This window comes from Elephantulus edwardii, unplaced genomic scaffold, assembly GCF_000299155.1.
Source record: "Elephantulus edwardii isolate Elephantulus edwardi_28Jun2011 unplaced genomic scaffold, EleEdw1.0 scaffold00079, whole genome shotgun sequence".
NCBI classification, from domain to species: Eukaryota; Metazoa; Chordata; class Mammalia; order Macroscelidea; family Macroscelididae; genus Elephantulus; species Elephantulus edwardii.
In genome coordinates, this window is record NW_006399829.1 from 10,683,748 (window position 1) to 10,709,320 (window position 25,573).

Here is a 25,573-nt window from a genome sequence, read left to right on the forward strand (position 1 = left end):
GAATGAATGGAAATCCAAAGTCTCTGTAAATTTTTACTGAAATTAATAATAAATTTAAATTTAAAAAAAAATTAACACATCAACCACTAGAGCCAAAGATGAAAAAACTGAAGGGTTGGGGTTGTTTTTTTTTACCACCTTTGGCAGCCTGAAATTGCTCAAACATGCAACCAAGATGCACTGGTAATTTAAGGCCCTGATAAATGTTAAATGACTGAATAACTAATAGTCTAAATCATGGACAAATTTTTTAATGCCTATTTTTGAAGGGGAAAAAAAAAACCCAACCAAATTCATATAACTAAGAAAAGCTTATAACAAGACCTGTTTACATAAAACATGTGTCCAGCACATCTTAACACTTAGGTCACAATGTAAACTGAGTACGTTATTGTGTCCTTGCAAATTGGGGACTTTATAACTCAGGATGGAATAAAAAATGCCATATTTTTTCAAGAGTACCTTATTTAAAAGTTTAAAGAAGTATTAAAACTAAAAGGTGACGTAAAAAATCCACAACTTTTTGGAAGAAAATCTTTAAAAATCTGTTTTTGTTCAGGGAGATCCTTTAAAAATCGTATTTTCAGACTCCTGGAGGATAACTGGATAAATCTCTTTTGGTTTTGGAGATATTTCTCAGGAAAATAAAAAATAATCTGTCGTTTTACTTTTTTCCTAATGAGGCAGAATGAGAAAAAGGAGCAAAAATATCAATTCTTAACGTTGGTGGACAGCTTTACCTTCTATGAAGTGCTTTCATATTATCTTTTCGGAGCTTCCTCTTTCTCCCTTGACTGAAACAACTCCGGAATTAGCATCCTCATCTCACAGATTAGGAAATTGAGATAACCAAATCATCAGGAATCAGGTCTAGGGAGTACCCTTTATTGAAAGATCCATGGCAGCAGAGCAGCGGGATGGCTGGTTACCTTAACTGTAGGACCGAGAACTCTTGCTCTTCTTGGTGGCTTGGTACCTCTGGTCAAGGAGACCAGGCTTGGGGACCACTAGGGAAGGGCGGGGCTACCACAACACCCCCTGATAGACACAGCCATTGACTCGCCAGCACGCCCCGCCCAGCCGCCCTGCGTCCAAATGAAGGGGCGGGCTCCGCAGGTCGGAGGGGCGGGGCATGCGGCGCTGATTGGCTCCCTAGCGGTTGGCCCGTCCCTCCCCGTCGCCTCCTCGCCGGCCGCCCCGCCCCTGCCGCGCTCCCTCATCGGGAGAGGCCGCGCGCTGGCCGTTCCAACACTGGCTGGCGGGAGGGGCTCGGGCAGTATTTCTCCTCCCTATCGGGCTCCATCCTTAAAGCACGAACGCGGATGCCCCGCCTGCTGGAGAGCACTCTTGGATCTGGACAGCGGACAGCCCAGACAGTCGAAGCCGACCTGGGACGGCCTGTGGCGGCGAAACAGTACTGGCGACTCGGCCCGGACCCATTAGTTACGGGGTGTTACGCGAGGAGGGGGATCCCCGGCGCCATTGCTGGAGGTCATAACGCTGCCAGTTCCCAGTCCACCTCTCCGCTCTCCCCTGACTGGGAGGAGCCGTAGCTCGGGAGTCCTCGTCCACCTTTGACCCGAACTCGTGAATCAGAGCCTCGCCGCCTGCCTGCAGCTCTTCGGCTCCGGGCAGTCCCGCCGAGACCATGTTTGACAAGACGCGGCTGCCGTACGTGGCCCTCGATGTCCTCTGCTTGTTGCTGGGTACGTACGCGCCGCCTGCCTGCTGCCTGGCGGCGCCGCCGGGCCTGAGGGGTGTGCGCGCTAGGGCTTGGGCGGGGAGCGCATCCTGCGAATGCGTGTGTCTGCAGTGGGGCTTGCGAGGGGCCCCCGGACGGCGCAGGGGTTGTGCCTGAGCCACGCGCCTCTGACGGGTGGAATGCGGGCGGGTGGCTTCAGCAGCAGGGTGTCTCCGCTTTGTAGCTGCACTCCTGCTCCTTCGTGCCCGCCGCTGCCCTGTCTGCTGCCCGCTGTTGCGCTGAGCCCAGTCCCGCTTGAACGCTGCTCGCGCCTGTGCGCTCATCTGCTCTGTTTCCGCCCCCAACCACTCCCTGCAGAGTAGGGTGGGATTGCTCCCCTTTCCACCGTGCGGAGAAGCCTGGTCAGGGACTCCTGAGGTTCAGCAGCGAGGCTTGATGCTCTGGAGGTTCTCGGAACAGGCGCCAGTGCATGGTTTACCTTACTTGTAAGAAGCAGTTTAATTTTTCGGCCATAAAAGGTTTGAACCTTTCTAATTAGAAGGTGTTACTAGGTTGTAAATTGTCAGGTTGCAAATGGCGTGAGGATGCCAAGTTTTTTTATTCTTTAAGTCTTAAGTTATTTTTTTTTTTTTTTGCCAGTGGAGAGATGCCCCCGGTTGATGTGATGCTATCTCTTGATCTTCGCTGACCTCGCCTTAGTGTAGCTTTCCACTGGTGCCATCTTGCGCACCAAGCAGTAGAAGTCTTTGCGGCAGATTTGGCGTTGACTTACCCATGGAGGAAGCCAGCTAAGGGCTTCTGGTTGCAGTTAGTCCCTTCTTTGAAGTCGTCTGAATAAGAGGAGAGGTGTTGGAAGGGATATATTTCACCTTTTTATATAGATCACCTGCAAGGCAGTTATGCACTATTTCTGTTTTATAGGAAAGACAAAACCAATATCTAATTGTGTGTGGTCCTGAAGAAAGTGCAGCCAGCGTGCTCCTTGGAGGCGAGGATGAGGAAGCTTTCTCTCGCACTCTTTGGAAAGGACTGTCATGCTTGGGAAGGTGGAGGGTCAGTGAAGGAGGAAGACCCTCCATGAGATGGGTTGACACAGTGACTGTGGTAATGGGCCGCAGCTATTATGTGTGTTAGAGGTGATGAGAATGGCACAGGATGGGCTGCAGCTATTATATGAGTTAGAGGTGAAGAGGATGGCACAAGATAGGGGAGGGTTCAGATCTGTTGTTCATAGGGACGCTGTGAATCAACTAGAAGACTTAACAACTCATGTCTGGGAGAACTCTTGGTGGCACTCTCATCCCTCAGGCAGTTCACTTCACCATCTGCTCTGGGGCAGAAAGAGGAAGAGGAGTCCTCTTGAGAGATTTACTGCCTCTGAAAACCTGGAGGGTCAACCATGAGTTAATTCTGACACAATGGCACAGACTTTGACAGCTCATGATTAGGACTTTCTGGGAAGTAAAAATGGTTATGTATTGGATTATTAACCAAAAGGTTGGCAGTTCAAATCCACTCATAGGTTCTTTGAAAGACACACATGGCTGTTTGCTTCTGAAAAGATCAGAGCCTTGAAAACCCTGTGATGCAGTTTTGCTCTGCACAGGCGGAAGGCAGTGAGTCCAAACGAATTAAACTGAAACAAAGGAACAACATATATTATAGATTGCATGAAGCAGTAGAAGTCTTTGCAGCAGATTTGGGGTTAAGTAATTGTAGTAGCATTGTTGAGTTATCCAGGTTGGGGATCTATGTCTTTAGCATCCTAGTTTCAAGTCTACATAATGGCTTCTCAATGCCAGGTTTTAATTTGTAGTTCTTCCGTGTTCCTAGGAGTTCCTAGTGGTGCAGTAGTTAAGCATCTGCTAGCAGAACAATTGGTAGTTCAGAGACATCAATCTTTCTTGGAGGAAGTATGTAGCTGATGATTTCACTAAGTTTTACAGCCTTTGGGATACGATGGGGCAGTTCTGTTCTGCTCTGTTTAATGACAAACAATTAAACCAAACCCAGTATCAGAGTAGCTTCAGTGGCTTCTGACTCCAGTGACCCTTGAGTTTCCAAAGCTCTTTGTGGGAAGAGACAGTTTTATGTTTTGGTTTTAATTCATGAATAATAAAAGACCTTATCTACATTATAGATTTTTACAGCTTTTTGTTTTCAATACTGTGGAACTTGTAACATTTACAAAATGGCCCTGTAGAGAAGTAAGAGAACTTTAGTGCTGTGTTGACCTGACAGTTACAGGATATATGGTAATGTTCAAAACCATAAAATTGTATTTAAGATTTTTTAAATCCTTAATAGTTTTTAAAAAAAAGCTTGCTCTGGTCAGTTTTGCTTCAAATATTTTTTTAAAAATTATTTTTTTGTGTGTGTGTATGTGTCCCAACAAATTGGATCTGACTGTTACAGGAGGACATTGTGCTTCCTTTTAAAGCAGAGAATCTGGTGAATTAGAACCTTGTGCCTCTGGTGTTGCAGTGCAGCTTCTTGCCACTAGGTCACCAGAGCTCCAGCCTCAAATATGTTTTAGAGAAGTGAAAATGATGTTTGATATATTTGAGACATAGATTATATGTTTTCATGCTACTGGAGTTTCTTTCAGAGTCATTCAATATATTGTCAAGGATAAGCCCAAAATTTCCTTTTCCATAAATCATGAAATACTGACTTTATCTTGCATAGATAACACACTTGCATAGATATATAAATGACATTCCATTCAATTATGTTCATCTTCATCATACAAACAACACAGTGAAGGAGAACAGTGGTATATGTGATACTAAAGTTTCTCCTTTTGGATTTTGGAAGATACATGTCTTTCTAAGGGTCATGTTAAACTTGCATTTTATTTGGTTTATTGGCAGCAGGAGATTGGCAGCTTAAAATCATAGTAGCTCAAAGTGAGGTATCAACTAGGCATTAAATATTTTCTTTTGCTTTGGAGAATCTACAGGTAAGAGTAGATTATACCGACAAAAAGATGATTCAGCACTTTATATAAGTACAGGGTTATGTGAAAGTGATTCATAATTATAACCTGAATGTGCTGCAGGTTCTGTTAATAACCACCCAACATTATACAGCATATCCACTTTAATATGACTGTGTTACATGGCTGTGCTACACAGCAAATGTATAATTTTGTAGACTGTAATGTTTGAAAGTTCGTATGAGCATTAAACATTCTGTGTGTGTGTGTGTGTGTGTGTATTTGTACCGCAAGCCATCTTTATCATTATTGTGCATTAATTATATAATATTATGTTGAAATTATTACTTACAATGAAACTTCTTGAAAGAAGAAAGGTAATTTTCAGAGATCAATGCATTGATTCTTACTAAAATGGCACCTAGCCTTCCCACTTTCTCTAGTTCTTTTAGTGATGGGTTCTTCCATTGTAGAAAGGACTATAAATAACTTTTTTTAAAATTTTTATTTTATTTTATTATTTTTGTGTGAGTGTACCATCAAATCAGATCTGAGTGGTACAGGAAAAGATTGTCCCTCCTTCCCCCGCAGAGCATCTGGTGGATTTGAACCGTGCACCTCTGGGATTGTAGTTGCAGCTCCTTACCACTAGGCCACCAGAGCTCCCCTTATAAATAACTTTTGAACACACAAGAAAACTTGTTCAAAAGAGAATGACAGTGGACTGTTTTTTGTTCTGTTTTTAATCCTAGTTGAAAGTGGCTAGGTATTTGCACGGTTAAACTTTTTTTTTCCTTTTTTTTTTATTATTTTTTTGTGTGTGTACTGTCAAATTAGATCTGTCTGGTACAGGAGGAGATTGTCTCTCCTTCTGCAGCAGAGCATCTGGTGGATTTGAACCACGCACTTCTGGGATTGCAGTGCAGCTTCTTGCCACTAGGCCACCAGAGCTCGCCCACAGTTAAACTTCTTAGTGTTTCATTCTTGAGAGGCATTTTAGATTTTGTGGCATTGTTGTTGTTAGGTGCCGTCGAGTTGTAGATGACTCATAGCGACCCAATGAACGAAAGGCCTGAGCACTGTTCATAGAGTTTCTGGAGGCAAGCCATTTCAGAAGTGGATGCCGCTCCTACTTTCAAGCTTATTTTAACCAGGGAGCTCCACAAAGCACTGTCCACCATGGGTGACCATTATCACATTTGATACATCAGTGTCACAGTGTTTAGCATCACAGCAACCATGAGTTACCTCTGTACAGCAATGCACAGGCCAGTGCTATACCATCTAGAAGAATGTTTGACAAAGAAGCAATTTGAACCAGGCCTGAGTGTCGCAAATTAAAATCACCCATTTGTGGCATTAGGCTACCAACAAATGAACACTGATTTGTTTAATTGTTCTGTTTTTTGTTGTTAGATGCTAACAAGTCTACTATGACTCAGAGCAACAATGAATCTGATTCTCATTCTGTGTCATCCTCATCATCTCTGATAGACTTGTTACAATCACTGTGTCAGTCCATCTTGTTGAGGGTTTTTCTCTCTTGGGCTGACACTTTTACCTTTCCAATCTGATTTCTTTTTCTAAGGACTGGCCACTCCTAAAAACATACCCAAAGTATATGAGATGGAGTTTCCCCATCCTTATTTCTATTGCAGGCCAGCACTGTCTCATGTGCCTTATAGGTCCTAGGGGCACAAGATAAAGAAAATTCCTGCCTTAAAGGAGCTCAGGGTCTAATAAAAGAGAAGTAAATAAATAAGCAATTACAGTACAGCATGATAAGTACAATAATAGAGGGATGGAATAAGTGCCCTTTCAGTACAGAGAAGGATGTTATCTTTGATCTGCTCCACTACAGAAAAAAATAGATTGTTTACATTTAGAGTTAAAGAGATGTTGAAAGTTAGCATTTGTGGATATTGTTTTTGAAATTAGTATATATTTAAAAATTTATATAGAGCACTAGAAATCCATACGAGTATATATGGCTCCTTTGTAGGCAACCCCATAATGTCCAGTAGATTTGGATTGAACTGGCAAAGTTTTCTATTAATGGAACAGGCAAAACCTCCATATTTTGCTGTGTCATAATTTTTGGAATGTGCTGTGCTGCATATTCTCTGCCCCCACATGTTTTCTCACTACATTTCACCTGTTTTGTTCCGAGAGACAGCTTCTACATTAACTGAGACCTTGTTCTCTGGTTTCTGGTTGGCTTTGGGTAATGGGCAGGAAGTTCTGGTGGTTTAGTCCCAGTGGGGTTGTGCTGCTAACCCAGAGGCCACACTACCCTGGCAGTAAATCCACTAGCAGCTTCAAGGGAGAAAGGCGGGCAATCTCCTCCCATGCAATCTCCAGTCTTGGAAACCTCAAGGAGGGTCAGCTGTGAAATAAATTTTGATTCAGTGACAGTGAATTTGAGTTGAGTTAGCTTATGGAACCTCCACAGGAGGCCTTCAAGAATCTATTCCCTTGAGTGGACTTTGTTTTGAAAGGGACCTTATCTATTACTACTTTCCTGGCCCTTTTAAACCTAGGAGTGGTAACAGCTTCCTGATATTGTGAGTCTAGTGATATTCCGCTATCCCTTGCTGCTTTCTGCAACCTTCCCCATGCCTTTGAAAATGGTCCTTTCACTAAACTCAGTATTTCACTGGAGTGTGCATCTGTTCATTCGCAGGACTCTGACTGTTGCATACACATCTATGTCCAAAACAGATTCATTTCCTGTTCTGTACTAGATGCCATGGTTGCCGCCCTTAGAAGCACAAGCACCAGAAGTCCATGGGACTTAAAATTTGCTTTCTTGGGAAGGAGGATCATGGATCCCTCAGTATGTTTCCTTCATGGTGTTACCATTATGTCAAATCCAAGTCAGTGGGTGTCTATTGAAACATTGGCAGCAAATATTAGGTGGTTGTGGTATCTGTTACAATCGACACCCACTGACTTGGATTTGACATAATGGTAACACCATGAAGGAAACATCTCAGGACCGTGATACTGTCATCATTCTACCTGTTGAGTATTGTCCCCGAGGACCAATCCCTTTTCTGATTCCAGCCTATGCCTCTTCTACAAGAGAGTGGGAAAGAAGGCAAGTTAATCTGAAACATTCTTACTGGCCAAATAGCTTTCCGTGTTTTGTACTGTTTTCTCTCCACATTTATTTATTCACCACTCATGCAACAAATATTAGTTGAATACCCAGTAGGTGCTAGGGATTGCATTAAGTACTGAAGATACAATTAATAAGACAATCTCCACCTTGACTCTTTTTAGTATACTTTGACCATTTTAGTATACATTGATTTCTATTTTAGAAGTGAAAAACTAATTTATAAACTTTTTGTTCAAAATGTATTTGATTTCTTTCTTTTATGTAATCTTTTTCTTTTTTTCACTAGCAACAGAGCAGGAAGGAAACTCAAAAAATGATCAAAAATTTGTCAAGCTGGCATATTCTTGAGGGAAACTGGAGTCCTGGGTTTTAAGGCTTCTTCCATTAAATGGGCAGCTTGGAGCAAAAGCAGAGACATAGAGGAAATTGCTACCACTTGGCTCTAGTTGGTTTTATACACTCAGGTTTTAACTTAAATTTATATTGCTTGGAATAGAGTATAGAAATGTTCAGAGAATTTTCTCTTTGTAGATTTTGTGAAATGTAAATTCTTCCTTTATATTCTTTTTGAATTAGTCCTTTTGGGAATTAACAGACATGCTATGAATCTTTATTGATCTCTTCCGCTTTTAGTCCGTTTTGGCAGAGCTCTACCAAAGCTTTCTGTGTGTTACTTAGCTTGGGAACATTATTCCGATTCTTTTGGATAGGAACTTGAAGTTTAAGTTGTTAATGTTTACCCTATTTAATAAGGAGAGAAGTTGGCAGAAATAACTATACTCCTAGATTTTAAGTGGACGAGTTAAGGTACAGCTTTGGTTTTTATAGATGGAAGCACAGAATGTTAACTGTCTGCTTGCACCGAATATTCAGTTCAGCATATTGGAATGGAACTACACAGTCTGTACAATGAGCTACTTAAGGATTATATAAATACCCTGTCTTCTCTTTTATCCTCATTTTCTTTTGAAAAAAAACCCCAAAACCCAAACAGCTATCATCCACGTATTGAGAATGGTGGTTTCAGATAATTCTTGTCTTTCTCTCCACAGATCTTCTTTTTTAAAAAATTATTACCTTTAACCCTGTTTCTTCAGGCTTTCTTTCCTCCCCTTGCCCTTCTGCTGGGTTCAGGTAACTCAGGCAGAGTTGTTTCGTTGATTGAAAATGTTCTAAAGTTGAGAATGATTTGTTCTTTTTGTAATTTATGCTGTTTTCCTGTAACAGGAATAACAGCATAATTTTGAGTAACAGCATAATTTAGTGATAGACTCAGAAACTGGAATTGGCTAGGTTTAAATTACTAGCTCTGTGACTCAGGCAAGCTTCCTATTATTTCTTCAGTTGTATGGTAATGAAAGGACCAACTCAGGTGCTCGCTTTGGCAGCACATATATTAAAATTGGAACGATGCAGTGATTTGGAAGCAGGAGTGGCATCCATTTCCTAAACAACATGCCTCCGGAAACTATGAGCTTTGATAAATGTCGATAGTTTCAGAAAGACTTCAGGTTCCTTTTGTTCATATGGTCGCTATGAGTTGTGCTCAACTCAAAGGCAATCAACAGCTACCGATTAGCATGGCTTCTGCATGAGGGTGACACCCAAATTCGTGTTAAAAAAACAAAACATAACTTAAGTGAGTCAGAATATATAAAGTGTGTGGAGCAGCACCTTACCATTAATAACCATGATATACCAAAGTAATTTTCTGTAAATCTACCACCTCTAACATCATAATTCTATTAGAAATAATACCACCTAATCCTATTTATGTCAGCTCAGGTCATCTAGTGGGTAAAAAAAGAATGTGCTGACAACCCGAAGTGGAGTGGTTCAAATTCACTATCTGTTCTGAGGGAGAAAGATGTACAGTCTTCGCTCGTGTGATTTATAGCTCTGAAAACCTACTGGAGAGCCAAGTAGGAGTCTGTTAGGACCCAATGGCACAACAATAACTTTGCGTGTGCTCTGGTTACATAGTCCTTAAGAAGTTACACTGCTAATCCATATGTGGAGTACCTCAGGTGGTTAGCGTCTGCCAGCATCTCTACAGGAGAAGGATGGACAGTCTCTTCCTGTGCAGTTTATGTCTTCTGAGAAGCAGCTGGAGCATCAGCTAGGAGTCAATTACAACTCAATGGCAAGAGTGTATGTTCTATGTTTTTAAAATTTTGTTTAGGAACAAACTCTAAAATGTTTCTTATGCGTGTTCATGAATGTTTTAAAGCTTACAGAGCACCTTGAAATATTAGTGTTTTACCACTGATGCTTAAACCCCATAAACATAATCTCCACGTTGCAGTCATCCCAGACATAGTGGAAATTGATCTGAGTAGGTCTGTGGGGGAAAGGAATTAAACAGTTGGGGAAATTGTGCCTTTGCACAATGATGAATTTTAAATATCAAGTTAATGCAGAAAACAATTTAACTGTACACTAGTCACTTTCACTCCTTAGTCACTTTCACTCCTTTAACTGTCCGAGCCTTATGTAGGGTCTGAGGGAGAAAGATGGGCCATCTTCTCCCAAGAGATTTGTAGCCTCTGAAAAGCCTCTGGAGGGTCAGCCGTGGGTCAATTCAGACTCAGGAGAAATGAATTGAATTAGGTATGGTCATTCTTCTTGTAAAAAAAATAGAGCTCACAGTACTTCTGAGTGACTCTTCATTGCACCTGCTCACTTCTATAAGTAATGATTAAATTCCCTGCAGTAGTTATGTGGTTAGCAAAGAAAACTGTTGTGTATACCGTTCTATAACAAATTATCAACATTACTAAGAGTAAGAGTTTCGAACATTTTATTGTGCTCATGAGAAACCAGAACACAGATGAAGAGGTAGTCTTTGGAAAAGAGCAAGAAGATACTGTGTGTTTTAGAATCAAGGAAAATGTATGTCAGTGTTGCATTCTTTCATTGTGTTTTATGAACTCTATATGTTGAGCTATTAATCTAAGAAGCTGTATTGTGTGAAAGCAATTGAAGCATCAGAATTAGAGAAAGACAGTAACCTGTGATATCTTGATGACACAGCTTTGCTTGCTGAATGTGAAGAGCATTGGACTCTTAGACTATAATCTTACAGATGGATTACATGTTTACATAAAGAGTACAAAAAATTCTTCACAACTGGATCAGTAAACATCATGGCAAATGGGGAAAAAATTGCTCTTGCCAAAAATTTCATTTTACTTGGATGCACAATCAACCTTCATGGAATCAGCAGTCAGGAAATCAAATGCTGTATTGGGCAAATAAACTACAAAAGACCTCTTCCAATTGTAAAAAAAACCCAAGATGTCATCGTGAGGATTAAGATAACATCTGGTCCATGCCATGATATGTTTAATAGCTTTGTATGCACATGAAAACAGTACAGTGACAAAAAAGACCAAAGACTTGATGCTTTAAAATTAAGGTGTCTGAAAAAAAACCCCATTGACTGTGCAGTTAATGTATTGCCAGTTGTTATGTTCTGTTGAGTCAATTACTACTCATAGCAAACCTATACAAATAGCTCTGAGTGTTGCTCTTCTGAACCAATCTCACTGTCTCTGACAAACCTACCCTCATTACCCCAGTTATTTTGTCACGTCATCTCATCTCATCTCATCCGGAGTCTTGTGCTGTCCCTTGACTGTTGTAAGCATGATGTCCTTCTCCAAAGACGCCCTCCTGGCCACATGTCCAAAAATATGTGAAATAGAACTTTAGAATCCTTGCCTTCAAGGAGCAATTTGGTTTTACCCTCTCAAGGACAGATCTGTTATTTCTCTTACAGTCTATGGTATGTTCAGTATTCTTCTCCAGCACCACAACTCAAAGGTATCAATTCTTCTGTCATCCTTGATCATTGTCTAGCTCACTGACGCACAGCAAGTAACTGTGGAGACCATGGTCTTGATCAGGTACACCTTAGTCTCTAGACTGACATCATTGCTCTCCTTCATTCTGGAGAAGTCCCTGAGAGCAAATTTTCCTAATGCAATTCCTCTTTTTTTTTTTGGTCTTTTGTTTCTTGACAACCACCAGAAAAAAATCATTTAATGAAATAAAGGGTTTCTTTGTTCTTTTTTCTTTTTTTATAACACTTGAAAGTATAAAATGCTACATTTCCAAAAAATATATATATTTGTTTTCTGCACCAGCACCCTTGTATAGTAAAAGTATCTACTGTTGTTCATTTGCTTCAATGCACTACACTTTATCTACAATTTCATTACATGTACACAGCAAATAGGCAAGCATGGCTTTTACATCCTTAATGATTTTTTTTTTTCTATACAGGGAGGTTTCCAAAAGAGATTTGAACAGTTTGCCCAGTAATGTGACACATTATGCACGGACCTTGTTCTCATACAACTTTTTTTTTTTTTAAGGAGGTGTAAAACAAAAGTTTCAGTAATTTTAACTCAGAGATTTACTTCTGCAATTCCTCTTTTGATTCCCCAACTGCTGCTGGTGCCAAGAGTGTTGACTGTGGAGCTGAGCAAGCTGACATTGTTAACAATCTCAGTCTCTTCATGTATCGTGATGCTGCCAATTGGCCCAGTGGTGAGAATCTTCATTTTCTTGATGTTGAGCTTCAATCTAGATTGCAAACTACAGTCTTTGACCCTCTACATCAAATGCTTCAGGGCTTTCTATCCATTTTGAGAAATATTAATTTAAATTTTTGATATTGTGACCCAACATAAAGATTGTTTTAAGTATTTTGTATCATTTTTTCATTTGTTTATTTCTTGAGTATCCATTATGTCCTTAATAGATTTCTGGGAATTGGAAATAGCAAGGTTGAAGGATAGATGTATTAATATAATTAGATAATTACAGATGTTTGTAAATGCCATGAGAGATCCCAAACGGGTTAATATGAGAGACGTTTTGGTGAGGCAATCTCAAGAAGCTTTCTCTACACTTTTGGTGTCATTTGTTTATTATACTTTGTGTATTTCTGGGTCTCCATCAGTTTCTTAAATGATGTTGTTCCATTTTACTCTTTTCAGTTGGTGTTTGAAGTACTGCTTTGTCTTCTTTTTTTAAAACTATTTTTTGTTTTCTTGCCTCTTTAGTGAAGAGAGTCTAGACTGCATCTTTCTGGACTGCTCTCATCCAGAGGGAGTGCTGGTGGCCTAGCGATAAGGAGCTGCGTGCGCTGCCCCAAAGATGTGTGGTTTGAATCCACCAGTTGCTTTGTGGGAGAAAGATGGGCAGTTTCCTCCCGTGTGATTTTTTTTACCTCTGAAAACCCACTGGTGGGTCAGCTCCGACTCTAGGTCATACAACAACAATATTATGTTTAGGGAGCTCTGGTGGCCTAGTATGTCAGGAGTTGAGCCGGATAGGGATTTGAGCTGCCAACCCAAAGCCATGCAGTTCATATCCATCAGCCACTTCTTTTTTGTGACACTTTATTTTATCTTGTTGTTGTTGTTGAGTGCCGTTGAATCAGAGCCGACTGGTACAGGAGGAGACTGCCCATCCTTTTCCAGCAGAGCATCTGGAGGATTCAAACTTTGTGCCTTTGGGATTGCAGCACAGCATCTTGCCATTAGGCCACCAGAGCTCCCTTCCATCCGCTACTTCTTGGGAAAAAGACATTCTCCTCCTGTGTGATTCAGAGAACCCACTGGATGGTCAGTTATGGGTAGATTCTTGATAGTACAGCACAACAGCATATATTTTAGAAGCAATAGTGGTGCAGTGGTTAAAAGTGTTTGTCTGATAACTGTAAGATTGATGTTTTGAAATCACCTGCTACTCTGCAGGAGAAAACTGTGACAATCTGTTTCCATGAAGATTTATAGTTCGATGAACCTGGGTTCATCGAAAAACTCTAATTGGTAATTCTACTCTTCCCAGTATGAGTAGGGTAGTTCCTCTTTGCCTTCCTGTGAGTCAGAACTAACTTGACAGCAATGTGTCATATATTTCATGACTATCATAACTTTGTTTGACTGTGATTGGGTTTCAGGAGTTAATTTCTGCTTAACATATTTTGAGCATATATTTTCATCTCTAAAGAGTTGTTGTTATGTGCCATCGAGTTGCCTGTAACTTATAGTGACTCTATGTACAACAGCACTGAACCCTGCTCTGTCCTGAGCCAGTCTCACTGACTCCGACACACCAACCTCCATTGCCCCAGTTACTGTAACAATCCATCTCATCTGGGGTCTTCCTCTCCTATGCTATCCTTCTATCCTATTAAGCATGATGTCCTTCTCCAAGGCTTGGTGTCTCCTGACCACATGCCCAAAGTATGTGAGACAGAGCTTCATAATCCTAGCCTCCAAGGAGAAACTTGGTTTTACCCTCTCCAAGACATACCTTTTTTTTTTTTTCAAGACTCATTTCCAGCACCACAACGCAAAGGCATCAATTCTTCTTCTCTCATCCTTAGTCATTGTTTAACTCTCTTATGTGTAGCAAGTGATTGCAAAGACCATGGCCTGGATCTGGTGCCCCTTAGTCTCTAGACTGATATTACTGCTTCTCAGTATTCTGGAGAGGTCCCTAAGAGCAGATTTTCCAAATGCAATTTGTCTTTTGATTTCCTGACTGCTAGTGCTAGAGTGTTGATTGTGGATCTCTTCTCCATTTATTATGGTGCTGCTAATTGTCCCAGTGGAGAGAATCTTTATCTTCTTGATGTTGAGCTTCAATCCATATTGAAGACTACGTAGTCTTTGACCTTCTGCAGCAAGCACTTCAGGTCCTCTTCAGTTTCAGGACGCAAGGTTGTGTTATCTGTATAACATAGGTTGTTGATGAGTCTTCCTCTAATACTGATGCCACTTTCCTCCTCATAAAACCCAGCATCTTGAGTGATTTGTTCTGCATATAAATTGAAAAGTATGGAAACAAGACACATCCCTGACACATTCCTTTCCTGATTTTGAACCATGCAGTATTTCCTTGCTCTGCTTTTGAGGACTGGTTCAAGTATAGGTTTCACATGAGCACAATCAAGTGTTCTGGGACTCCCATTTTCCTCAATGTTAGCCACAATTTGTTGTGATCCACACAGTCAAATGTCTTTGCACAGTCATTGAAACACAGATAGACATTGTTCTGGGGCTCTTTGCTTTCTTTCAGGATCCATCAGACATTGGTGATAATGTCTCTAGTGCCACAACCTCCTCTATACCCAGCTTGTATTTCTGGTAGCTTTTGGATAATCTTCAGCGGTATTTTGCTTGTGTGTGTGATATTAGTGATATTATTCATCTCTAAAGTAGGCATTTGAATTTTTCATAATTTAGACTCCTAATAGTGAAGAGTTTGTAATGAAGATATATCATACGGAGGATATTGCTAGCCAGTTTACCTTTTGAGTAACATGCAACAACCTTTTGCTACAGAAAGCATTGTTATAAACATTCCTTCCAAGTCTTCACAGAGAAGGAAGACCTTTTTCCTTCCCCTGTATATCACGGAAATCATGTGTACTGAGTTCAGTAGAATTGTAGTTTAGTCTTCAGTGTCATTGCTTGGAAATGTTTCCTGAATCTGTTTCAGGGTGGAGTGTCCAGGAAAATGACAAATAGGAAGTGTGTAGCGGATGAGCCTGTCAGTTAATTGGCAGCTTGTTAGCCAGTTTCTGCTTTGCCTTTGGTTCATTTTCATCAGCAGCAAAACATGATTTGCCTTTGGAGGTGGCAGAGACATAATTGAGAAGAGGAGGGAATCATTTGAAAACCTAAAACCTTATTATTACATACCTAGGCTATGCCTTTGTTCTTGCTGTTATGTGCCGTTAAATTGTCCGTGACTCATAGCGACCATCTTAACAACAGCTCTGAAGCTTGCCCTATCCTGAGCTGGTCTTAATGACTCTAATGCACCTACCCCAGTAACTGTCTCAATCCGTCTCATCTGAGGTCTTCCTCTCCTGAGCTGCTGCTCCACCCTTCCAAGCTTGATGTCCTTCTCTAAGGACTGGTCCCTCCTGGTCACATGCCCAAAGTATGTGAGACAGAGCTTCAAAAATCCTTGCCTTGAAGAAGAAACTTGGTTTCACCCTCTCCAACACAGACATATTATTTTCTTGGCAGCCCATGTTATATTCAAGACTTTTTTCCAGCACCGCAGCTCAAAGACATCAATTCTTCTTCTGTCATCCTTAGTCATTGTCCAGCTGTCTGATGCATAGTACATAATTGCCAAGACCATGGCCTGGGTCAGGTGCACCTTACTCTTTAGGCTGATGTTGATTCACAGTATGCCTTTAGCAAATACTTTATGTAACTTCATGTAAGCATCACAAAATTCTGTGAAATAATCTGTTTTTAGTCTCATTTTTTTGTTACAATGCTGGAGACACAAGAATGAATGGAAAAATAAAACTCATGGATCTCAAGTAATGTTTGCTTACCTTGGAAAGCAGACTCATTAAATAATAGCAACACTATATCATAAGCTACTGAGTATCTGATACATCTTGAGTACTGAGATTGCTGAGAATTAGTAGCACAGGTCCTTCAGGAAGGTACACAGAGCCTTGAAAAGGGTGGCAGAGTTTGAATTCTAGCTCTACCTATTACTGTGTGACTTTGGATAGGTCACTTGAACTCTGAGTTTCCTCATCAATGAGGAAAAAAGATGATGCTAATAGTGCTTTCCTCATTCTTCTGTGAAATTAGATGAGATAATGTTTATTTAGCACAGCCCTGACATTCGGTTGATACTCATATGCTTTTGCTGTTGTCATCTTAATTATAATTTTGAGGCTAATAAACTCATTTGACACCATTGTCCATCAGTTTGTTATTTAAATTTGTTTTCATGTTCTAGTGATTTTTTTTAAGACATAAGTATAGCCTTCAATATAGATCACATCTCAGTATCAAGAACACAGAAATCCTCACCCACAGGCAAAGGCAACATCATAATAGATGGAGAAGAGAGAGAAATTGTCAAAAATTTCATCTTTCTTGGATCCACAGTCAACACCTTTGATACCAGCAGCCAGGAAATCAAGAGATGTATTGAGTTGGGAAAGTCTTTTGTCAGGGATTTCTCCCTGACGAGTGATGATGTCAGTTTGAAGACTCAGATGCATCTGATCCAAGCCATAGTCTTTTCAGGTACTTTTAATGCAGCTGAAAGTTGACAGTGAGTAAAGATGACAGAAAAAGAATCAATGCCTTTTAAGTTTTGGTGTTGGAGTAGAATACTGAATATCCCATGGACTGCCAAAAGGACAAACACATATATCCTGGAAAAGGTGTTCCTTGGAGGCAATTACAGTTAGACTGTCTTACATACTTAGGGAATGCTGTTAGGAGGGGCTAGTACTTGAAAAAGGACATCATGCTTGGAAAGGTGGAGGGTCATTGGAAGAACAGAAGACCTTCAAAGGGAAGGACTTACACAGTGACTGTAATGGTGGACTTGTCACAGGTGATCAGGATGGCACAGGTAGGGCAGGGTTCATATCCATCGTTCATAGCATTGCTTGGAGTCATAGTCCACTCAGCAGCACTTAACAACAAAAACAAAGGCACAGTTTAACCACAATGGAAAGAGAGCCTGGGTTGTATTTCAGTTTCTGGTGCTTAGATCAGTATTGAAAATCTTTTGGTTGCTTCTATTCTGTCTTTCTGTAATCAGATATCCCAGATCTTTTGATTATTCTGCTGGTGAGCATTATCTCACAGCTCATAGCCAAAAGACCCAAATGAATATTCATATTAGAGAATAGTAAACTAGAAATGCAAAGAAGCAAATGTATAATGTGGAAATGGCATGATTCTGATGGTTTTAACTTGATAAACAACTTCTAAACTACGTAAATTTTGTTTTATAAATAATGTCTAGTAAAGAGCTTATAGCTTGAAGAACATACTAATTCTCCTCATAATTTCTTTTAGTCGATTAAAAATTTATCCTTTCTTCTTTCCATAGAGTTTAAGGAATAGATGTGCATAGTGGTCACATATCTTCAGTTCTGGGGTTGTCATAGCTCATTGGTGGGGAGTTTGATTTTTGGTTTAGAGAAGGAATAGCAACCTTGAAGAGACAGTTTAAAAAAGAAGACTAATAATTGGAATTAAATTATATTTTTAAAGTATTTTTTTTCTTAAAAAATTATTCAGAAAAACAATGTTTTCAGTGTGTTTTGCAAAATATGGCCTAATATAATGATGGCAGAGGCATGTGACATTGGTTGCATTTTACTTTTTCCCAAAGGACATAGGTAAGAAAAAGAAACTTCCGGTGTGCTACTTCCAGATACTGCTTTGGTCTGACCCAATGTCCTCATTGGGGGAATAAAGATTTCTTAAGTTGTGATGCTATCAAAACTTGTTAGGCAGGTTATAGGTCATGCTCAACTTTCTAGCTAGAGTTTGATTATCTGTATTAATACTTTATATCCCACAATATAAATGAAGTTCTAAGTGCTGTTATTGATTGTAGAGTAATAATTAACCAGGTCTCACAGTAAATGTGTAAAATTTATTACTTTCATAAAATTATCTTTAATGAAATGAAATTTTTGCATAGATTCTTTCACCTTTTGCTTAACATGTGGCATTGTGGGTAGTTTTTTAGTGAATGGCAGTTTGTTTATATAGCTTTATTTAAAGGATTCAAAGTATAAATTTGAGATAAAAACAGTTGGATTAAAATATGGAATTATGACCTTACCCCACCTGTTGTTTTGTGATAACATGAGCAAGCCATTTAATTGGCCCAACTTTGTTGACTCTTATGAATTATAATAGAAATAATATATGCCCTGCCCATGTTTCAAGGATCATATTTGGTAATTAGTACCACTTATGTATAAAAGTCAGTTGCTATATTTTGTAGAGAAGGGAATGGCAATATATATTATGATGATCACAGTATCACTAAAGAAGGGGAGGCCACACAGTAGTATGGAAGGAGTGAAACTCAGATATCTAAGGAAGAAGTAGGAAATGTGTGAACACATTTTAGATATTAAAGGTGTTCTTAGCAAAATATGTATGAGAGGTTGAATGAAAAATTGCTTTATAAACTTCCAAATCACTATCTGTATATGCACACACATATATATTAGTGGTGATAATGAGATTTAGGATGATAAACAGTTCTTTTATGAAGTGATCCTTTGAATAACTGCATCATGTCAATTAGAAATCAATTATATATATGTATACATATATATGAATATATTATTTAGGATGATAAGCACAGTTATTTTATGAAGTGATCCTTTGAATAACTACAGTATGTCAATTTTAAATATACTATATCATTTACAGGGTCACCATGACTGTATGCTGCTATTGTTAGGTGCTCTCGAGTCAACTGCAATTCATAACGAACCTAGGAATGATGGATCTGAACCCTACATGTGTGCTGCTGCTTCTTGTTGTGTGCTGTTGAGTTGGACCCGACCCATAGCTGACCCTCCAGCAGGTTTACAGAGGCAATAATCAGTCACATGGGAGGAGAGTGCCCATCCTTTGCATGCCTTTGGATTGCAGCACAGCTTCTTAGCACTAAGCCCCCAGAACTCCTTAACTATATGCTATTCCATAGGCACTGATTGGTAGCAGACTGTAACTAACTGTATGCTTCCCCCCCCCCATGTAGGGTTGAAATCAACTCTGCAGCATTTTGTTCAATGCTTTATTGTGTGGTTTAAATGAAAGTTTTTAGAACATGATAAATTATATACATTTTGTTTCATGATATTGGTTGCAGTTCTCTCAATAAAACAGTATTCTTCCCATTTCCAATTGTTCTTATTTTATCCACTTTCTCATCTTCTGAGCTTTGTTTCTGGTCACACTACCCTTTTGATCCCCAGTAGCTAATTGTTCTGGGCACTGTGTTTGTCATCACTGGTGTTATTGCTCACCTGTGTTATTATTCGTGTCTTTTTGATAGAGAGTTAATTCTCTAGGAATGGTTTAGGCTTGAAGCATGTCTGAGGGCTACAGTCTTGGGGGTCCACTTTTCTGTCAGATCATTAAGTCTGTTCTTAATGATTTTGAATTTTGGTCTGTACTTATCCAGGCCGTCGTTTGTAATCTGGATCAGAATAGTTGGTAGTGTGGCAATGGTTTTAAATGTGGGAAAGTCCCTGGGTGGCACAAACTGTTTACTGTTCATCTGCTTACAGAAAGGTTGGGCATTTTGTGTTTACCCAAAGACATCTTGTCAAGAAACACTTGACAGTTTGCTTCTGAAAACTCTATCGAGTATTACTCTGCAGCACAGGAGATTATCATGGGGTAGAGTTGACTTCATGGCAGCTTTGTTGTTTTGTTTTATTAATGCAGAAGTTTTGGGAGTTTCTTTGATATTTATGTGATGCACAAAGCCTAAATATATGTACTCTAGAAACATACAGGTCTGAGTGTGGAGCTCTGGTGGCCTAGAGGTAAGAAGCTCTGCTGCAGTCTCAAAGTCATACAGTTTGTATCCACTAGCTGCTTCACAGGAGGATAGGCAGTCCCCACCCATGTAGTTTACTGCCTCTGAAAACTCATTGGCGTGTCACTTATGAGTTTGCTCCTACTCGATGACCACCAACAACAGCAGCCTCTTAGAGGTGTAGTTATCAAACTTGCAGCTTCGAGATTCCTTTCCCCCTCCTCCTTCCATCTGTATGTTTTTTTTGGTAAGTGGCCCAGTGTCTTGGTGGCTGTTACATCATTGTTGTTCGATATTGTGGAGTCTGATTTTTTGTTTTTATTCATAGCAACCTCATAGGACAGTGTAAAACTGCCTCATATCATTTTCTTATCTGATAGGCTTATAAAAGTAGGTCACCAGGCTTTGCCCCTTTGGAGCTGCAGGGGAAATTTCAACCTCTCAACTTTTGGTAACCAGCTGAGCACTTAATCATGTGTTGCATTTTCCCACAGATAGTCTTTGCTCCCATTTAGTGTCTTAGACACTAGTCCTATAGATAACCACACACATAAATAGAAAAATGAACCAGAGCAGTGGTCCATGTTCTTTGTGATTTATAGTAGGGCTTTTGCATTGTAGAATGGAATAGCGTTTAAAATGAGTACTTATATTCTAAATACAAGGTAAAGTATAAATTAGAGCTTGGAAACAATTGACTTAGACCAGTTAGGGAGCTGTTATAATAGTCCAGGGGAAGTAACTATAGACTGTAGAAATAGTGATTGGAAGAAAAGTGGTGGGTTAGTGAGGTATTTAGAAGGTAAAATGGATGTGTCTTGGAGGCAAACATTGAATGTGGAGGTAGATTTGTCAAGGATAATTCTTATGTATCAAGCTTGTAAGCAGGGTTTTATCATCTGCATATCGCAGATTGTTGATAGATCTTCGACCAGTCTTGACCCCACACTTCTCCTCTTAGAGCCCAGCCTCCCGGATAATCTGTTCTGCATACAGGTTGAAAAGGTATGGAAATAGGGCACATCCCTGGCGTACACGCTTCCCAATTTTGAACAATGCAGTGTTCCCTTGCTCTGTTCTGATGACTGCCTCTTGGTCCAAGCATAGGTTTCTCATTAGCATGATCAAGTGTTCTGGGATTACCATTCTTCTTAGAGCACACAACAACAACAACAACAACAACAACAACATCAAGCTTGTATAAGTCAGTGACCTTATTTTGGGTTGCATAAGCCAGGCAGGAGAGAGTAAGTTTGGATTTTGGCAGGTTGTATTTAAGATACTTTTGAAATAGCCAAGTGAAATTATCAAGTCCTCAATTGTATAAATGGGTAGAGCTCAGAAAAGTATGGTGTAAATTTTTTTGAAGTCATTGACATGTTTATAGTGATTGAAGAAGCCATGAGAATTTGGGGGACCTAGGGAAAGGGTTCTAACATGAGAAAGGAAAAATGTTTAGGATTGATTTTGTTTATTGTTGGTTGTATTTTTTTTTAAATTATTGTTATTTGTGTGCGACATCAATTGGATCTAATTGGTACAGGAGGAGATTGTCCCTCCTCCAGCAGAACATCTGGTGGATTTGAACTGCGCACATCTGAGATTGCAGTGCAGCTTCTTGCGACTAGGCCACCAGAGCTTGCCCAGGATTGACTTTGAAAACACCAGCGTTTCTGATTGGTTGGTGGAAACTAAGACCACCAAGACTGACTAAAAACACTTTAAAAACCAGGAGAGTATTTCTTCTGTAAAGCTAAGTGGCGAGAATGTGTCAAGGAGAGAAAGCTTACAACACTGTTTCCATTCTCCCAAAAGGTTAAGCCAAGTGATGCCTTTTGAATATAGTTACACAAAGATCATTGATAACCTTATTAAGAACTATTTTAGTGGTGGGGAGAAGCCACACTGGCGTGGGTTGAGAAGTGATTGGTGGGTGGGAAGGAAATCATAGTTATAGACATTTCTTTAGAAAAGTTTGAAGAGGAAGGAGGGTATGGAAGTTAAGAGGGGAGACACTCAGATAGTGATTGAATAACTGTGATCTTGGGACTTGTTGAGATGATGATTTCTGAGGAAGACTGGAGGACAATCAGCTAAACCCTGATAACTGGGATAATGGGTTGTGATGGTTTCCTGTGATATGCTGGATGAAGGAAGAATGGTCTTGCCAGGGGAGAGGATTAACAATTTTAAGCAACAGAACAGAAATAGTTGAAATTCCGTGACCAAACACTCATTGGTAAGAAGAATAGATAATTTGATACTGTTGTTTCCTAAGTAACTTTCACAGACAGTACTTTTTATTCCTTTTTTATTTTTTTATCCCTTCCTGTGGTTTACTGCCTGAGGTTTACTAGCCTTAGAGGGATAATTTGTGGGAGTCTTACCTTCACTTTATCTTCTGTACAAAATTACTTTAGTGATACAAATACCCAGTTGATGTGAAAATAAATGTATTGTTTGCTGCTTGTGATAATCATTAACAAATAAAAAAGAATTTTACCAAACATTTTTGGCTTGTGTGCCTTAAAACAGTATGTTTTAAATGAAGCTTACTAATTTGGATATGCCAATTTGGTGACTTCCTGCCAAATTGTTTCTCTTCTGAAACACACCTTAGTATAACTTTATTTTAGTTTTTGGACCATTGCCATTTGACATAATTTCAGACTAGAAATGATGGATTCATGGAAGTACCTCCAAGATTCAAAATACATTTTTATTGGGGGTAGGGAGGTGTGAACTGTTAAAAGCAGTTAAGACTCATGTCTGGATTTTGTTTGGTTATTTATTTCAAGTATTTTATTTGTTGTTTTGATTGTTTTTTAATATATGTTTTGAGCACCCAGTCAAGTCAGTCTCATTTGTTTCCTACATGTTTTATTGAAAAGCCATCTCCTTAAAGGCTTTAAAATCTGCTCTCAGTCACCACCCTAAATGTAGCTTCTTAGAGGCATTTATTTTATGTTTCTAGAGAGTGCCTCAGGATTTTTAAGAGGGCATTATAATTTACTCAAGAATCTATAGCTTTACTCAAGAATCAGTGCAGTAGTAAAGATGTACTTGTTGTTTTTTGGAATATAGGTCAGACTGCTGAGTGGGAAAAGTTATCTCTTACTTAGCAACTAATGAAAGAAAAACTTGATTGGTTAAAGGAAGTTTGTGGGTGACATTGCTGTGACTGGCAGTCTCTTTGTTGGTTCAAAGAAGAATTTAACCAGGTGTTCTCACCAGAATATAGGATGCTTTGTTTTACAAGCTTAAACAATACCTTGAACAATACCCTTTAAATTAAAGACTAAATACAATTTGTAGATACAACTTCAGAGGGAAACTTTTCCTTTGATCTACTAGCTACATTGTCTTCTGAAATTTGTTGGCTATTGACAAGCCTTAAAGGAAAGACAACTTAAATACATGTGGTTAATACATGATGAAATATTCTTGAGCATCTGTTACAGATTTAACAAGTTAAAATTACTTTTCCATTAGCTGAGATTCCCAACTTTTTTCTTTCCTAAAGATATATTACTTATAATGTATTTTACTAAGAATTATATAGTATTTCAATGTGTAGATTTTATAGTCCTCTTAGCCTCAAGTTTTAAACAAACGAGTCTTGTATAATGTGGAACATTGCTGTTAGTATATCCTAGACTTTTTTTCTTAGCAAAGAATTCTTCTATGATCTGCAGATTTTCTGGTGTTAACGTATATTATAATGGTAAACTCTAGAAGGCCCAATAAAAACAAACCTAGACCTACTGCTGTTGAGTTGATTCTGACCCCATGATCATGCCATGTGTTAGAATAGAACTTCTCCATGTAGTTTTGTGGCTGTAAACTTTATAGAAGCTGTTTATCAGTCCTCTTTTCCACAGAAAATCCCAGAGAAGAACAATTAATGCATCACCCTCCAGAGAAATGATTCCTTTAAATATTTGGGTTGTATATCTTCTAGAATTTTTTAAAAAAATATTAATATACCCACACTTTTTTTTTAGGGATCTCTCGTGGCTTAGTGGTAAGGAGTTTGTGCTGCCAACGCAAAGGGCACATGGTTCAAACCCACAAGCAGCTCTGTGAGAGAAAGATAGGCAATGCCCTTATGTGGGATTTACAGCTTCTTAAAACCCGGTGAAGGGTCAGTTTTCGTTTTATGGCACATCAATAACATTATCACCATTTTTAAAACATCTATGCTTTTAGGGAGCTCTGGTGGTCTAATGGCAAGAAGCTGCACTGCAATCCCAGAGGTGCGTAGTTCGAATACACTAGATAGATGCTCTGCTGGAGAAGGAGGGACAATCTCCTCCTATAACAGTCAGATCTGATATGATGGTACACACATAAACATAATAAAATTTTAAAAAATGTTACAGTATATATCAGCTGTAATGTTTTAAACATAGTTTTCTACAAAGTCACTTTGAATTCTTCACATGGTATTTCATTGAATGAGTTTAACATAACCACTTAGTTTACGTTTTTTAATATTTAGGTTATTTATGTTATATACAATATCCTTGTGGAAAATTTTGAAAAATGTTTTGGGTGTTCTTTTACAGTCCATCTTGTTATACTCTGGCCTTTGCTGCCACTTCTGCACTTTAAGTACCTTTTTCATTAAGCACAAAATCAGATCAGGTAGATGAACTGATTCATTATTGAGTATCAAGCAATGAACATTCTTGCTTCTGTGAATTTAAGGATTTCAGGAGATACACAGGCAGATTTGTGACTATAAACATTACCATCTATTAAATAGATATTGCGATAGATTTATGTGTTTAAAGGGGTCCATGGAAGCAGTGATTGTAAGGGCAGTAAGCATGAGAGAAAGATGAAGATATAAGAGTGTTTACTTTTATTATGCCCTTTTACTATGCCAGGGAGTACGTTCTGAGGTTAAGGAGTTGTGCTGCCAGTCTCAACACAGGCATGTTTTGAATACACTAACTGTTGTTTAGTGAAAGATGGGACATCTACTCCCATGCAGTTTCTAGCCTCTGAAAATCAGCGAGCCAGTTTCTGTGTTGGTTTCTATTCGACAGCACATACTAACAACAAATGACTAAGAGATTGAACCTGACCTCCTAAAATGTTATGTAATACTATAAAATGAGTCAGTCATGTGGTATAATGCATTTTAAATCTGGCCTGTCCTATTTGCCATAATACATTTGTGATTGATGTTGTTAGATATTGTCAAATTAAGTTCCGCGTCATAGTGAATCTTTGTACAACAAAACAGAACATCCAAGGCCAGTCCTGCACATCCTCACAGATGGCCTATATTTGAGCCCACTGTTGCAGTCACTGTTTTGGTCCATCTTTTTTGCCAAGGATTATGTACTTCTCTGGGCATGTGCTGTTCCTGATAATATATCCAAAGCACCCCAGATGAAGTCTTGCTATCCTTGCATAATGAATA

General features: G+C 39.3%; 1 protein-coding gene across 1 annotated transcript in view; it reads left to right on the forward strand.

The window, feature by feature from the left end:
- The first annotated feature begins 1,633 nt into the window (after window positions 1-1,633).
- The window catches only part of PPAP2A (phosphatidic acid phosphatase type 2A), a 97,162-nt gene continuing 73,222 nt past the window's right edge, over window positions 1,634-25,573 (forward strand). The window contains exon 1 of the mRNA XM_006889590.1: window positions 1,634-1,706. Within this exon, the coding sequence (XP_006889652.1) occupies window positions 1,649-1,706 (58 nt within the window). The 5' untranslated portion in view covers window positions 1,634-1,648. The remainder of the gene's footprint in view (window positions 1,707-25,573) is intronic.